The sequence below is a fragment of the Mustelus asterias genome, chromosome 18, assembly GCF_964213995.1.
Source record: "Mustelus asterias chromosome 18, sMusAst1.hap1.1, whole genome shotgun sequence".
NCBI classification, from domain to species: domain Eukaryota; kingdom Metazoa; phylum Chordata; class Chondrichthyes; order Carcharhiniformes; family Triakidae; genus Mustelus; species Mustelus asterias.
Genome location: NC_135818.1, coordinates 31,507,091 through 31,524,363, shown reverse-complemented (window position 1 = coordinate 31,524,363; position 17,273 = coordinate 31,507,091). Strand labels below are relative to the sequence as shown.

Sequence of the window (17,273 nt, the reverse complement as noted above, 5' to 3'; positions counted from 1 at the left end):
TGATTTCATTTTATGTTTTGATATTTGAAACTGTAAAATGCCATTTGGTATTGCTGTAAATTAATGGTTATTGATAGATAAAGGCTCAGATTGAAATTTGGTATAAGTAGAAGTATAAAATTCTCCGAACAGGATATTGGGGATATATTTTTCTCCGTAATGCACTCTTGGTTCTCATAATTTAAATGTTAATTCTCTTGGAGAATAAGAAAATAGACCTAATTACATGGGATTAGCGAGGATGTATGGCACAGAAACAGGCCATTTGGTCCAACTAGTCCATCCCAATGTTCATGTCTCTCTTGAGCCTCCCATTTTTCTTTATTGAATTCTGTCATTGTAAATCTCTATTCCCTTCTCCCTCACATTCTTGCCCAGCTTCCCCTAAAATACATTGGTACTATTCACTTGAACAACTACCCTGTGGCAGTGAATTCCAGCTTCTCTCGAAAGCGAGATACTGAAGATGCTGGAAATTAGAACTAACATCAGAAACTGCAGAAATCACTCATTCGATTTTGCAGCATCTGGAGGGCAAAAGAGAATTAATGTTTTCGGTCTGTGGCCTTTCATCAGAGTCGAATTTCTATAGAGAATTTCAGTCTGACCCAGATGTAGACATTAAATAAACAATCCTAATCTAAAGGTGTCTCATCTTTCAATGTTGATTATTTTCTTTTTGCAACTGCCAGGGTTGTCATTATTTATGTGTTGGTGAGCTTGTGGGCCACAACTCAAATTATGTCATGAAGAGATACTTGTATGCAATTGCAACAGCGATTTGGAAATCTTTTTTCTTAACCAAGAGTGAAGTAGTAATCCTACTACTGTTCTGATTGAGAGTGGCTCATTCAACATAGTGGGTGGCAGGATCTACTACCTCCTTATTGGGAAAACTTGCTTTCAGCATAAACCATGCAACATCTGAGGATAATTGATTTTTAAAGGATTAAATAAAGGAAATGTGATTAAGATAATATTTTATTTCTTGAACTAAGTAACATCTTTTTCATAGAAATTCATAGAAACCCTACAGTGCAGAAAGAGGCCATTTGGCCCATCGGGTCTGCACCGACCACAATCCCACCCAGGCCCTACCACCATATCCCTACACATTTACCCACTAATCCCCCTAACCTACGCATCTTGGGACACTAACAGGCAATTTTAGCATGGCCAATCAACCGAACCCGCACATCTTTGGACTCTGGGAGGAAACCGGAGCATCCGGAGGAAACCCACGCAGACACAAGGAGAACGTGCAAACTCCACACAGACAGTGACCCAAGCCGGGAATTGAACCCAGGTTCCTGGAGCTGTGAAGCAGCAGTGCTAACCACTATGCTACCGTGCCGCCCCTTGAGGCAAATTTTTTTTTCCTGTGGAACAGAGGGACGTTGGCATATTTGTCCATAAGATCTCTGAAGGCAGAAGGGCAAGTTAGGGTGGTGATCAATTGAGGCATAGATTACAAAGTCATGTTGACTGATGACAGCTGACTGAGGAGAGTTTGAGTAGAATAGGCCGATATTCTGTGGAATTTAGAAGAATAAGAAATGTGCCGGTTAATTGGATTGGCCATGCTAATTTGCCCCTTTGTGTCCCAAGATGGGGGTATTTGTGGGGTAAATGGGTTACAGGGATAGGATGTGGGGGAGGTGGGTCTGCAGAAGATATTCTGTCAGAGTTGTTGCAGACTTGGTGGGCACTGTAGGATTCTATGATCTATCTTCTATCATCCCATTGACATATAAAGTTATTGGATGACTTGGCAGGATAGATGCTGTTTCCCCTGGCTGGAGAGTTGAGAACTAGTGGCCATTTCAACATAGGATTGTGAATATTTGGAATGCCTGAGCATTGTGGGTACTCAGTTGACTGATGTTTTTAAGGATTGAGAACCATTGATTTTAGGCCATTGACGGAATCATAAAATCTTTACCGTGCAGATGAGGCAATTTGGCCCATCAAGTGTGCACCAACTTTCTGACCAGAGTATCTAACCTGCCCTATTCTTGTAACCCCCGCATTTACCATGGCTAATTCATCTAACCGAGACATCTTGGGACACAGAAAGGAGAATTTAACATGGCTACCTGACCTGCACATCTTTGGACTGTGGGAGAAAACCGGAGCAGCCATGGGAGAATTGTGCAAACTTCATACAGACAAACACCCAAGGCTGGAATTGAACCCAGGTCCCTGGGACAGTGAGGCAGCAATGCTAACCACTGTGCCATCCCAAGGGACATGGAGGTCAGATGGGAAAGTGGAGTTGAGGCATGATCTCGTTGAATGGTTGGGCAAATTTGAGGAGATGTCTGGCCTACTCCTAATTCCTGTGATATTAACAGTCAGTTTCCAGTAATGTCTGGTAGTATAAACTTAAGTGGGTGAAAATGTAATCTTCAGAAAAAAGGCATTTTGGGGATTGTGAAAAATATGCTAAAATTAGCAGAATGAATGTGATGTTTAAAAATTATAATTTGAATTCTTGCCTCAAACAAAGCCGCCACTGAAAGCACTGATTTCCAATCATAAGAGTCAGGCATTTACAACAAACAGCTTATAAAGTAGTTCCAAATTCAGAGGGGGTGTTATGTAGGACTAATGCTTGGCATGCTCCTTAATTTATAAGTGTGTGAAAATCAGATTCAGAAGAGACTGGAATCAGTTTGGTACCGTTTATAAAACTGCCTTCCATATGTGACGAGCTTAATTACATGTTTCTGTAAGATGTGTTGTATTTATACTGTTGTTGTCTTCCCTCCCCCTTTCCAGGTCTCCATGCTGTACACCATGAACCGTTGCCCAACGGAGGGCAAACAGGTAACCTGTTCTAGGATCACTGCCAATGGCAGCCTATAACTGAATAATGAGTATTGTATAAAAGCAGTTACTTCCCCCTTTCTCCTCTTCCTTTCCCCCAGGCACCACCTTTTTTTTTGAGAAAAGGGACATAGTATTGAAGCTTTCCATCTTGTTTTTATCCAGACAGCTACATAAGATATACCAGCAGTAAAGGGAGCAACAATTTTTAATGCATGCATGAAAGTGCTGATTGGTTGGCAAGTGGGCTGTAATTGGTAGAGGCATTGCCAGGGATAATACAACAGAGAACTGTTCACTGCCAAGTTTTTGTTTCAAATTCAAACCAGGCAGGTTGACTCGAGTCAAGGCATTGCCCTGGGGAATGAACCAGGCAACAGGCTAAGTACTGAGTGTACCTAACCAGCTCGGCTTTCAAAACTCAGGACATACTGTCCAATATTAGATGAGATTCCATGTTTGGATAACATTTGCTATACAATCCTGTTTGTGCTCAGAATTACACTGAAAATCAATTTGATAGTCGGGCCAGCACTATGCCTCACAATGCAAGCCAGAAGCCCATAGATACAAAAAAGGCACTGTCGTTTGCAGACAGAGGAGCATATCCACACATTACACCTTTTTCAGCTAAACAAAGGCTGGGGGACTGCCTGGCTCATTCCCATGGCAATGCCTTGTCCAATCAGAGTTGACCTGCATAGTTTGAATTTGAAACAAAAGTTTGGCAGTTAACTATTCTCTGCTGCGTTCTCCAAGGGAAACTTCTACCAATCAGTCTACTTAATCAATCAGCACGCTCTTCTCATGCAGTATAAATTGTTCATTTTACTGTTGGTTTATCTAGTGTAGCTGTCATCATGGGGGTGAGAAAAAACTTTGATAGCATGTCTAATTTTTTCAGCAATTTTCACATTCTGTTCTACCAAACAACCTTTTTCCTTCAGTGTAATCTCCAGACACCCTTGCTGAATTTGTCAATCGTGTGGCCATAACTCTCATCACACCAAACAAATTTAAACTGTAATAGAACATAAGAACTGGGCGCAGGAGTAGGCCATCTGGTGCCTTGAGCCTGCTCCGTCATTTAATAAGACCACGGCTGATCATTTTGTGGACTCCGCTCCACTTACCCGCCCGCGCACCATAACCCTTAATTCCTTTACTGTTCAAAATTTATCCATCGTTGCCTTAAAAACATTCAATGAGGTAGCCTCAACTGCTTCACTGGGCAGGGAATTCCACACATTCACAACCCTTTGTGTGAAGAAGTTCCTCCTCAACTCAGTCCTAAATCTGCTTCCCCTCAACAGAGGTTATGCCCCCTTAGTTCTAGTTTCACCTGCCAGTGGAAACCTCTTCCCTGCTTCTATCTTTATCTATTCCCTTCATAATCTTTTATGTTTCAAAAGATCTCCCCTCGTTCTTCTGAATTCCAATGAGTATAACCCCAGTCTACTCAGTCTCTCCTCATAAGCCAACCCTCTCAACTCCGGAATCAACCTAGTGAATCTCCTTTGCACCCCCTCCAGTGCCAGTATATCTTTTCTCAAGTAAGGCGGCGCGGTAGCATAGTGGTGAGCACTGTTGCTTCACAGCTCCAGGGACCTGGGTTCGATTCCCGGTTCGGGTCACTATTGTGGAGTTTGCACATTCTCCCCGTGTCTGTGTGGGTTTCCTCCGGGTGCTCCGGTTTCCTCCCACAGTCCAAAGATGTGCGGGTTAGGTTGATTGGCCAAGATAAATTGCCCCTTAGTGTCCTGGGATGCGTAGGTTAGAGGGATTAGCGGGTAAATGTGTAGGGATACGGGGATAGGGCCTGGGTGGGATTGTTGTCGGTGCAGACTCGATGGGCCGAATGGCCTCTTTCTGCACTGTAGGGTTTCTATGGTTTCTAAAACTGTACACAGTACTCCAGGTGTGGCCTCACCAGCACCTTATACAGCTGCAACATAACCTCGCTGTTTTTAAACTCCATCCCTCTATCAATGAAGGACAAAATTCCATTTGCCGCCTTAATTACCTGCTGCACCTGCAAACCAACTCCTTGTGATTCTTACACAAGGACACCCAGATCCCTCTGCACAGCAGCATGCTGCAATTTTTTGCCATTTTAATAATAGTCCATTTTGTTGTTATTCTGACCAAAATGGATGACCTCACATTTACCAACATTGCACTCCATCTGCCAGACCCTCGCCTGCTCACTTAGATTTTCTATATCCCTTTGCAGACTTTCAGCTTCCTCTGCACACTTTGCTCTTCCACCCATCTTAGTGTCATCTGTGAATTTTGACATACTACACTTGGTCCCCAACTCCAAATCATCTATGTAAATCGTAAACAATTGCGGTCCCAACACTGATCCCTGAGGCACACCACTAGTCACTGATCGTCAACCAGAAAAACACCCATTTACCCCCACTCTTTGCTTTCTGTTAGTTAATGAATCCTCGAGCCATGCTAATACATTACCCGTAACACTGCAGCTTTATCTTATGCAGCAGTCTTTGGTGTGGCACCTTGTCAAATGCCTTCTGGAAATCCAGATACGCCACATCCACAGATTCCCCATTGTCCACTGCACATGTAATGTTCTCAAAGAATTGCACCAAATTAGTCAAACATGACCTTCCCTTCATAAACCCATGCTGCGTCTTACCAATGGGACAATTTATATCCAGATGTCTCGCTATTTCTTCCTTGATAGATTCAAGCATTTTCCCGACTACAGAAGTTAAGCTAACCGGCCTCTGGTTGCCTGTCTTTTGTCTACCTCTTTTTTTTAAGCAGTGGCGTCACATTTGCTATTTTCCAATCTGTGGGAACCACCCCAGAGTCCAGCGAATTTTGGTAAATTACCACTAGTACATTTGCTATTTTCCCCCGCCATCTCTTTTAGTACCCTGGGATGCATTCCAACAGGACCAGGAGATTTGTCTATCTTTAGCCCCATTAACTTGCCCAACACTATCTCTTCCGTGATAGTTTCCAGGTCCTCACCTGCCACAGCCTTCCTGTCATCAATTTATGGCATGTTATTTGTGTCTTGCACTGTGAAGACCGACACAAAATGCCTCAGCCATTTTCTCATTTCCAGTTATTACACCCCCCTTCTCATTCTCTATTGTTTACTTGAGTCACTCTTTTTCGTTTTATATATTTGTAGAAACTTTTGCTATCTGTTTTTATATTCTGAGCTAGTTTACTCTCACAATCCACCTTGCGTTTCTTTATAGCTTTTTTCTTTATAGCTTTTTTTGTGGCTTTCTGTTGACCGTTAAAGGTTTCCCAATCCTCTCTATTCCCACTAATCTTTGCCACTTTGTATGCATTTTCTTTCAGTTTGATGCCCTCCTTTATTTCTTTAGATATCCATAGCTGATTATCTCTTTTTCTACAGTCCTTCCTTATCACTGGCATATACTTTTGCTGAGCACTGTGAAAGATCGCTTTGAAAGTCCTCCATTGTTCCTCAATTGTCCCACCATAAAGATTTTGCTCCCAGTCTACCTTAGCCAACACCAGCCTCATCCCTTTGTAATCTCCTTTGTTTAAGCACAAGGCACTGGTATTGGATTTTACCTTCTCATGCTCCATCTGGATTTTAAATTCAACCATACTGTGATCGCTTCTTCCGAGAGGAACCCTAACTGTAAGATCATTAATTATTCCTGTCTAATTACACAGGACCAGATCTAGGATAGCTTGCTCCCTCGTAGGTTCCATTACATACTGTTCAAGGAAGCTATCATGGATACATTCTATGAACTCTTCCTGCAGGCTGCCTTGACCGACCTGGTTTGACCAATTGATATGTCGATTAAAATCCCCCATGATAATTGCTGTACCATTTTTACATGCATCAGTTATTTCTTTGTTTATTTCTTGCCCCACCATGATGTCATTATTTGGTGGCCTATAGCAAAAGAATGTCTCAAGCATATGCACATTCAATCAGAATATATTAGTGGAATTCGTATGATTGAAGTAGAGATCATGTCAACGCTTCAGATAGTTGTTGAAGTAAATGGAAATGAACAGATATGGCTCCAGGGCATGAGGGTAAATGGAATGGTTGAGCCAAATGTCCTGTTTGTGTTCTGATTTCTACATAATACTGTTTCAAGAAAGGGACATGGAAGAATTCGATCTATGCAATATTTTAACATAAACTGATACAAAACACCTTATCATTTAGAAGTCAACTAAACCCAAGTACGTTCGTCAGTTAGTGTCAGGCTATTATCACTCTGTCTATATATATATATAATATATATATATATTGTGCCTGCACACCTCGCTCCACTTCACCAGACAAAGGAGTAGTACTCTGAAAGTTTGTGATTTCAGATAAACCTGTTGGACTATAACTTGGTGTCGTGTGACCTCCCATCTTGTCCAAACCCAAGTATAACTGAGATTTTAACACCGCTCTCAAAACAAAATTATTTCAATAATATTGTGTTTCAGGAATTTTATAGCAGTGATGTTGACCTCCTATTGTTACATTGCACCTCCAAGAGGTGTTGCTGATCGTCCTCTAATGCTTTGCCTGAATCAATGTTTGAAGGCTTTGCTGTCATGAAGCACATCACAACTAAATTAAATGCAAAATACTCTGATGCTGGAAATTTGAAATGAAGTTAGGAAATGCTGGAAATAATAAAGTCTATGGCCTTTTGGCAAAATTGGAAAAGGCAAGAGATGTAGCAGGAAGTGCAGTGGCAGAGAAAAGGGAGGGGTGGAAGAACATGTGAACATTACATTAGAATTAGGAGCGGAGCAGACCAAAATGGCCTGTCAAGTAGAGTAAAAGAAGAGGTCTATGCAGGGTGGAAAGGAGAAGAGATTAAGTGACAGAGGAAATTGGTGCAAGGTGGAAGGATATTGTAATGTGACAAATAAAGGAAAAAGATGGGTGTAAAAGCGATGGGAGTGGCTGAATAGCAGAAACATCAGCTGCTTTCTGAGGAAATGGGGTTACAGGTTACAGTCTGAAAAGTGCCTAATTTGAAGATATTGTGCTGTTCTTTGAGGCTGCACTGGAATAGTGATAGAGACAAGTCAGAATGGAAATTGGACAGATAATTAAAATGACAGGCGATCAGAAGCTTGACAGTCACATGCTGACTGTATGGAGGTCCAGGAAGCAGTCTTTCTTTTGCTCTCCCCACTGTGGAGAAGAGTACATTGAGCAGAAAATACAATCTACTAAATTGAAAGAAATACACATCACTTTTTACATGTAGTGGAGTTTGGGGTCCTGGAAAATGTGAAGGGAGAAGGCAAAAGAGAGGTGTTGCTTACATATAAAGGTGCCATGGGAAGGGATATTTGGGCTGATTGAGGAGTCATACAGCGCAGAAATGGCCCTCACCCCATCAAGTCTGTACTGACAACTACCACTAAAGGTGCGCTAATCCCATTTTCTGGCACTTGTCCCATATCCTTGCATGTTAAGCTTAAAGTGCTCATCCAAATACTCTTCAAAAGTTGTAAGGTTTCAGGACTCCACTACATTGCTCGCAGTCCATTCCAGATTCCTACCACTCTTCAGTGAACTTGTTTTTTCAAATCCCTCTGAATCTCCTGCCCCTTAATCTAAAGCTATGCCTCCTCATGATTGAACCCTCAACCAAGGGGGACAGCTGTTCCCTACTCACCCTGTCCATACCCTTCATAATCTTATACACCTCCATCGTGTATCTCTTTCCCCCCCTCCCCACCCACCTTCTCTGTTCTAAAGGAAACATCCAAGCCTATCTAGTCTCTCCCAGTAGCTCAAATGCTCCATCCCCGGCAACATCTTGGTGAACCTCCTCTGTAGTCTTATCATATCCTTCCTGTTGTGAGGTGACCAGAACTGCACGCATTACTCCAGCTGTAGCAAGCCAATGCTCTGTACAACTCCGTTAGTGCCTTGTGCTTATATTCTATGCCACGACTGATAAGCCAGCATCTCATTTGCCTCCTGAACTATCCTATTCATGTGCTCTGCCAACTTCAGTGAATATGTACTCCAAGATCCAACTGTTCCTTTGAGCTTCCCAGTGTTCTGCCATTCATTAAATACACCCTCATCTTGTTTTTTGTTCCGAAGTGCATCATCTCACACTTATCAGGGTAAAATACCATCTGTCACTACACTGCCCACCTGACCAACCCATCTCTATCTTCCTGCAACCTTTGACCATGATCTTCACTCTGAACCACCTTACCAATCTTGATGTCGTCTGCAAACTTGCTTAACATTCCCCCATGTTTTCATCTGCCATTTATGTACATAAACAATAAGGGTCCCAGCCCTGATCCTTGTGGTATACCACTGCTCACTGGCCCCCAGTCACTCGAACAGCCTTCTACCACTGTCCTTTGTGTTCCATTACTAAGCCAATTTCCGATCCACCTCGCCAAGTTTCCCTGAATTCCAAGCGTTTTAGCCTCCTCAATCAGTTTCCCATATGGGAACTTGTCAGAGACTTTGCTTAAATCCATATAAATGTCTCTCATCCACACACTTGATCACATTTTCGTATCATTTGTTCGGCATGACCTCCCTATGACAGAGTAGGCAAGGTGTTGTGGAGAAGTGCAGTCCCTTTAGAATGCTGAAAGAGGAAAATCTGTTTTGTGATTGGTGTCTTGGAGATGGTAGAAGTGACAGGATAACAGAGCAGTACAGCACAGGAACAGGCCCTTCAGCCCATCAGGCCTGCGCCAACACAACGCCTTCCAAAACTTGAAGACCTTTTGTCTCCGCAGTCCGTATCCCTCTATTCCCTGCCTATTCATGTATCTGTCAAGATGCCTCTTAAATGTACTATGTAACTGCTTCTAACACCTGTGGCATTGCATTCCTTACACTTACTATCCTCTGAGTAAAAAAACTGACCTCATACATCATCTTTAAGCTTTCCCCCTCTACCTTAAACCAAGTAATTGACATTTCGCGACTGGGCAAAAAACGCCCAACTATCCATGCGCCTCATAATTTTGCAAACTTCTATCAGGTCACCCCTTAGCCTCTGACGCTCAAGTGAAATCTGTTGAATGAAGCACGAATGGGGTGTACAATGAAGAGTAGGAGAATGCTACTTTTCTGGGAGTTTGTCGAGGGAGAGAAGGTTTGAGACCAGAAGTGCGAGAAATTCAAATGGATGTGATTGAGAGCCCTGTTCACCAGTGTTGATGAAATATTTAAATCAAATATTGATTTTTAAACCATCATAGAAATCATAGAACCATCTGCTGGAAACACAAAATTAAATATTTAAAAGACAAGAAATGAGTAAAATACTACTGATATTGGAGTTGTGTAATAAAACCAGAAGATTACTCAGTTTTAAAAAAATCCATACTATGTTGACTTTCACTTGTTGTAAGATGGCCAATATTTATTTACATTATTATGTATTCACATTCAAACCTATGGAGAAGAGACAGCAAGCCTATGAAACTCATCAGAATGCCACTCCTCTGCTCCGACCCTGACCAGGGTTTTGTCAATGACCTTCCTTCCTGCCCTATTAACAAGAACTCTGGAACCACCAACAGTTGAAGACTGACCATTCAAAGATTAATTGTTTGGACAAAAAGACCTTGATTTTTAAGAAAACTCCAGACCAGTTAGAATTGCAACATAAAATTGTTTGAATTACCAGCAGTTGTAGAGAGATCATGTGGCCAGCCCAATTACCTTGGATAGTTTAAGTACTTGGGTTCTAAGCAGAACTGGACTAAGCTGAGAAGCTAAATGGGGCTCACCTCCTCTCCACCCACCTGCCAAACCATGACCATGTCCACTAATAGTTGGCTTTATCTCCATTTGCATTTTTAAATAGTTGTACCTCCAAGTCAAATGTCTGCATCTTCTCGGAGGCATCATGACCATTGAAACCAGCCGATCACCAAGCTGACCTGTATATTTTACAATAAAAACAAAGTGCTGGAAAAACTCATCTCAGGCAGCATCTATGGAGAGAGGAAAACAATAGTTAACATTTTGAAGGGTTCCCAAAAAGTCACAGATTTACTTTGCTTCTCTTTCCACAGATGCTGCCAAACCTGCTGTGTTTTTCCAGGACTTTGTTTTCATTTGGTGTATTTCCTTTTGTCTTTATATGGACTCTTAACTTGGCAATCTATATTCCCATCCTCTGTAATCTGTATCTGTGTGGGTGGACTTGGAGTGTGTGCGTGCAGAAGTCAGTATATTTCATTATTTTGCCCAGATTGGGTTAAATATAAGCTGCACCTCTTTTGTTAAACTGAAGAAAACCTGTCTGATCAGTGTGTAGCAGTTAAGTCACTGAATTGGCCAATTGTTTAAACAGAAAAAACAGTTGAGCAGAGGGAAAAGAGGAAAGCCATTTGGTGGTTCCTCATCTGGTCTTTACATGGGGTGGATGGGAATTCCTCAGTTGAGGAAAAAGGAAAAATGCATTGCAAGCACTTGAATGGGACAGTGGAATAGGTAGCGAGAAATGTTTTATTTTTTTAATGTGGTGTCGGTGTTGCCAGCACTTGTTGCTCATTCCTAATTGCCCTTGAGTGAGAGGCTTGTTAGGCTGTGCAGAGGGAAGACTCAACCACATTGGAGTCATGTAGGCCAGTCCAGATAAGGGTGCAGATTTCCTTCCCAAAAGGATGGATTTTTACAGTTTCATTTGATTTATTATTATCATAGAAATCATCATAGAAACCCTACAGTGCAGAAGGAGGCCATTTGGCCCATCGAGTCTGCACCGACCACAATCCCACCCAGGCCCTACCCCCACATATTTTACCCACTAATCCCTCTAACCTACACATTTTAGGATTCTAAGGGGCAATTTTTAACCTGGCCAATCAACCTAACCCGCACATCTTTGGACTGTGGGAGGAAACCAGAGCACCCGGAGGAAACCCACGCAGACACGAGGAGAATGTGCAAACTCCACACAGACAGTGACCCGAGCCGGGAATCGAACCCGGGGCCCTGGAGCTGTGAAGCAGCAGTGCTAACCACTGCGCCCATGTATTAGTTCAGTGGAAGGTTATTTTTTGCACATGATGCAGACAAAGCATACCATACATAGAGAAGGAAAGAACAGAGTGGAGAATGTAGTGTGACAGTCATAGTAGAGAAAGATCAACTTAATGCGAGGTAGGTCCATTCAGAAGTCTGATGGTAGCAGGGAAGAAACTGTTTTTGGGTCGGTTGGTATATGATCTCAGGCTTTTGTATCTTTTTCCTGACAAGAAGGTGGAAGAGAGTATGTCCGGGGTGTGTGGGGTCCTTGATCATGCTGGCTGCTTTCCTGAGGCAGCAGGAAGTGTAGACTGTCAGTGGATGCAAGGCTGGACTGGGCTTCATTCACGACTCTTTGTAATTCCTCGCTGTCTTAGACAGAGCAGGAGCCATACCAAGCTGTGATGCAACCAGAAAGAATGCTTTCCATGGTGCTTCTGTAGAGGTTGGTGACATGTAGCAGACATGCCAAATTTCCTTAGTCTCCTGAGAAAGTAGAAGTATTGGTGGGTTTTCTTGACTATAGTGTCCGCCTGGAGGGACCAGGGCAGGTTACTGCTGGTGATCTGGGCACGAAAAACTTGAAGCTCTCGATCATTTCTACTACTTTCCCCCATTGATGGAGACAGGGGCATGCCCTCCACTGCGCTTCCAGAAGTTGATGACTATCTCCTTTTTTGTTGACATTGAGGGAGAGATTAATGTCATTGCACCATCTCTTTCCTGTACTGTGTCTCGTCGTGTTTTGAGATCCGATCCACAATGGTGGTGTCATCAGCAAACTTGAAAATTGAGTTGGAGGGGAATTTGGCCACACAGTCAAAGGTGTATAAAGGGCTAAGGACGCAGCCTTGCGAAGCACCAGTGTTGAGGATGATCGTGGAGGAGGTGTTGTTGCCTATCTTTACTGATTGTGGTCTGTATTAGGAAGTCTAGGATCCAGTTGTGGAGGGAGGAGCTGAGCCCCAGGCCATGAAGTTTGCAGATGAGTCTCATAGGAATAATAGACCACTCTCGCTGCCTAAAAATCACTAACACTGCTCTTTTAAATTTACTTGCAAGTCCAGAGATCCTATTATTTACAGCAGTTGATGATCGTTGTCAAGGTCACCATTACAGAGACCAGCTTTATAGTCTTAAGTTTATTAATATAATCCAAATTCCACTAGCTGCTGTAGTGGGTTTTGAACACATCCCCACAGCATTAACCACATCTCTGGATTTTCAGTCCAGTGACATCACCACTCTTAACATCTCATCCATGTAGTTCTGAGTGCAGTGGGAAGAAAATTAACCGAAGTAGCAGTGGGAGTCAGCTAGTTTATAGTTGATATTGGTCGATGGGAAGAGATGGATGGAGCTTCTAGCCATGCAGAATCAAATTGCGACCCTTTGTTGCCTCCCCGATGAAGCATCAGAAGAGCTTCACATCAGCCTTTCTTGTTCACTGTGGTTAATATCACATTGAATCAAGTATGTTTTTTAATTCGCAATTTTGGCAAGGAAATCAAATTTTGCCACTTGGGTTTATATTTTCCTGAAGTTAGAATTTAATATTAGGAAATGGCATTGAAACTGAAATTGCATTGTAACTCTTGCATTTACAAGGCTGTGACTGTGTGGCTAATTGAAAGTAATTGCATCAGTTGCTCAGTGGCAATAGGGAGCGAATGTCCTTAACATTAAAAAATGCTTGTTCTTTGGCAAGGTGTCCACCGCCTGTTGTAGAATAAATGGTATGTTATTAAATATTCATAATTCCTTAAATAATGGAAAATATTATGTAATTTGAGCTGTGACTTTATCCTGATGAACTTTGCAAATAATTGTTGAGTCGCTGTGGTAAAAATGCCAAAAGTGGAAATCATGGACAGTATGTTTTGTAGTAACTAAACCGTCTTTAATCCCTTTCACTGAATCAGCTACTGTCTCCTCCTTTACCAATAACAATTGACCTGCCCCACCCTAGTGTCAGTCTGTCTCTAAAATACTTTAAGAAGTCTAACAACACCAGGTTAAAGTCCAACAGGTATAATTGGTAGCAAAAGCCACTAGCTTTTGGAACAGGCTGTTCCTTCATCAGGTGGGTTGGACCTGACGAAGGAACAGCCTGTTCCGAAAGCTAGTGGCTTTTGCTACCAAATAAACCTGTTGGACTTTAACCTGGTGTTGTTAGACTTCTTACTGTGTTGACCGCAGTCCAACGCCAGCATCTCCACATCTAAAATACATGGCAGATTATTCTAGATATTCTTGACCCTCTGTGTAACTCCTAACTTAAATTTACCAGTCCTTTTTGTCACTATACCTTTTTACGCTAAACTTACTGTTGTTTGATTTATAGTATGCAGAACCTTTCTTGTCCAAGGCATTCAATATTTTATAAATCTTAATGAGAGTCTCAAGGTAAAACGTCATAAACTTGTCACAGGAATTTTCATGTTTCTCAGCACCTTTTTTTCAATGTTTGCAACTGCCATTTTTTTCAAACGGTGAACTATATATTGTATGTACGTAATTTGAACCAGCTCTTGTATTTACAGTCTTGGCATTACCTCACTAAAATTGTTTTTAACTTAAGTTTTCAAAATACTGAAAGATACAAACTTGTTTAATAGCCTCACTATCTCCAGACTCCGACAGTGATGAATCCACTTACTGCCATCTCGTGTTTAGAAGATCTGCTATTTTTATTTTGTTCAACACTTTATCACTAATCCAACAAACCCGGCATTGGTATTTTCCCATACTTGAATTTTGTATTCAATGCTAATTTATACTGAGCTCGGTTAATTTAAAGCTTATTTCACCTTTGAAGCAAAACTTTATTAGTCTTCTGAAAACTCAAATAAGCTGCATTTTGTAATGCTCTCAAATCATCTAAATATTGAACTTCACTGTTAGTTTATCTCCTTCACCCTTTTTGTGCTGAACATCTCTGCTCTTTTGCCGATGTGTTCCTCTCCTTTGACTGTTCTTGGTCCTAACTGATCCTCCCTCCCTCTACTATTTCTTTCTTGCCCTCCCTGCTTTCTTCTTTCGCACCCATTGTTACCTGAATATCTATCCCTATTCTTTTACTTTTGTTTGTGCTGCTCATCACTTATTTTGCTTCTGTTTCTCTTCCTGAACCTGTTTGAGCATTTCACTTTTATTTCTTTCTATTCACTTTCTCTTTTCCTTTTTGCCTTTGCTGTTCTCTCTTCCTGTATAGCTTTCTTCTTTTACTTTTTACTTAACACTTTTCTTTATTCCTTGTTATCTTTTTGTTTGCTCATTCTCATGCTTGTCCCTGAAGCCATGAGGAGAAGCAGCAGCATTGACACTAGGGTTGGTGAAGTAGGGCGCATTGGCTCTCATTCTAGGGGGATAAACTTTGTGATTGACAGATCACAGCCAAGTAAGAGTAACCACTTCATGGCTATATTCCATAATATTTTAAATTGAAACCATTAAATCTGTGGGATCTGTGATTTTTGTGACAAAACTTAACTGCATTGGGATGTGAAATTGTTGCACCAGAATATTAGTCTTTTCCACTTTAAATCCACATTTTCTAATTTTCATTAATCGCAATACTCAACATGATTTACTAGAGTCTCTAAGTTTAAACCTGAGCAAATTGAGTATATTTAAATGAAATATGTCCAGGAACAAACTCTCACTTGGACTTTGTGATATCAATAAGTTGATACAATGGGCATCCTTTATTCTTTAATGTGCTCGCTAATCAACATGACCACTTCGTACAAAGTTTCTTCAAGTTTTTTATTTCGTGAATAAAAGATTCAAATATTCCAGTGTTTCATGCAGGTATTGGTTCCAACCTCTGTACCTATGGTTGGAAAGCATATTGGACCAAGGAAGGACCATTCTAGTCAGAGGAGCCGTGATAATGATGAAAACAGTGGTCCTACTACAACGGTTTTCGTTGGCAACATATCTGAGAAAGCTTCTGATATGTTAATCAGGCAGTTACTTGCAGTAAGTTTGTATTTTGCACTTCCTGTAATATATAGAGCACAGTTGATAGTTTTTGCACTGAGTTGGTGGCTTGTGCTGACACTTGACAGTTAATGAGCCCAGGTAGTCAATCTTCATGGATGAGCCCAGACATTTTCACTTGGTGAGCTATTTAACTATAGTGGCCTGACAATGGAGTCTAATCCTTTGTTTTTCCTCACTCCCCATACCCCAACCCGATCATCCCAATCTCTCACTCACTTTCAAGTATGGGTCAAGCAGTTACAGGTGCTAAACTGGCATATATGCCCCTCAGACTCAGATTGCGAAACTAAAAATTGCAATGCCTGTTTTTAGAAAAAAAATACTTCCTGAAACTTACTGCGATGAATTACATAGGTCTTTGATTATTGGCAGGTAACACTTCATGTTTTGACATAGCAAAATTATAAATATAAATGTTTAATATCTATCAGATCAACATTTAGCTTATCACAGATCTTGTGATATTTTCATGTATGCAAGTACACTTTCCAATGGTACATTTTGCAAATATGGACATTTGAAATAGCAAAAGTAGGCCATTCGGCCCCTCAATCATGCTCCGCCATTCAGTAAGATCATGGTTCATTTATTTGCATTAAGTTCCACATTCCTCTCTATCTCCCTCATACCATTGATTCCCTTGCAAAACAAGAACCAGTCTACCTCTGCCTTAAAAAATGTTCAGTGATCCCACTTTCACTGCCTTCTGAGGCAGAATTCCAAAGCTGTACAACCCTCTGGAGAAAATAATTCTCTTCATCTGTGTCCTATGAAGGTGACACCTAATTTTAAAGCAGTATTTCCTAGTTCTGGACTCGCCTAAAGAGGGAACATCAAAGAACAATACAGCACAGGAACAGGCCCTTCGGCTCTTCAGGCCTGCACCGATCATGTGTTCCTAACTAGACCATCCGTTTGTATCCCTCTATTCCCAGTCTGTTCATGAAAATATATACCTTGTCAGTACCATTCAGGATCCTGGATACTTCAGTTGAGTCTCTTCTAAACTCCAGTGGAATCAAGCCCAGTCTTTCCAACCTTTCCTCATAAGACAATCCAGGTTTCAGCCTGGTAAACCAATGCCTCCAACTAATTTACATCCTTCCTTAACTAAGGAGTCCAAAACAGCTCTCAGTATTTGAGATGTGGTCTCACCAATGCCCTGGACGACTGAAGCATAACATTCTTACCTCTGTTAAATTCCTCTCATTAAAATATAGCATCCATTAACTTTCTTGATTACATGCATATTGTTTGTGATTCATGTACAAGAACACCTAGATCCCTCTGCACCTTAGAATTCTGCAGTCGTTTTCCATTTAAATAGTTTTTTTATCCTCCAAAGTGAACAACTTCACATTTTTCCACTTTATGCTCAGTCTGCCAGATGTTTGCTCACTCAATCTATTTATATCCATCTGCA

At 41.4% G+C, this 17,273-nt stretch overlaps 1 protein-coding gene across 8 annotated transcripts in view; it reads left to right on the top strand.

Moving 5' to 3' along the window:
- Nucleotides 1-17,273, top strand: part of rbm25b (RNA binding motif protein 25b) — a 129,967-nt gene that overhangs the window by 11,327 nt on the left and 101,367 nt on the right. For 4 of the 8 annotated variants that reach the window (XR_013500013.1, XR_013500011.1, XM_078233698.1 and 1 more), the window contains exons 4-5: nt 2,782-2,829; nt 15,656-15,826. Coding sequence is in view for 4 of the 8 variants with exons in the window: in XM_078233698.1 (XP_078089824.1) it covers nt 2,782-2,829; nt 15,656-15,826 (219 nt within the window). In the remaining 4 variants the exon portion in view is untranslated. Of the gene's footprint in view, nt 1-2,781; nt 2,830-15,643; nt 15,827-17,273 lie in introns of all 8 variants that reach the window. The other 4 variants (XR_013500012.1, XR_013500010.1, XM_078233697.1 and 1 more) reach the window with 1 other exon arrangement.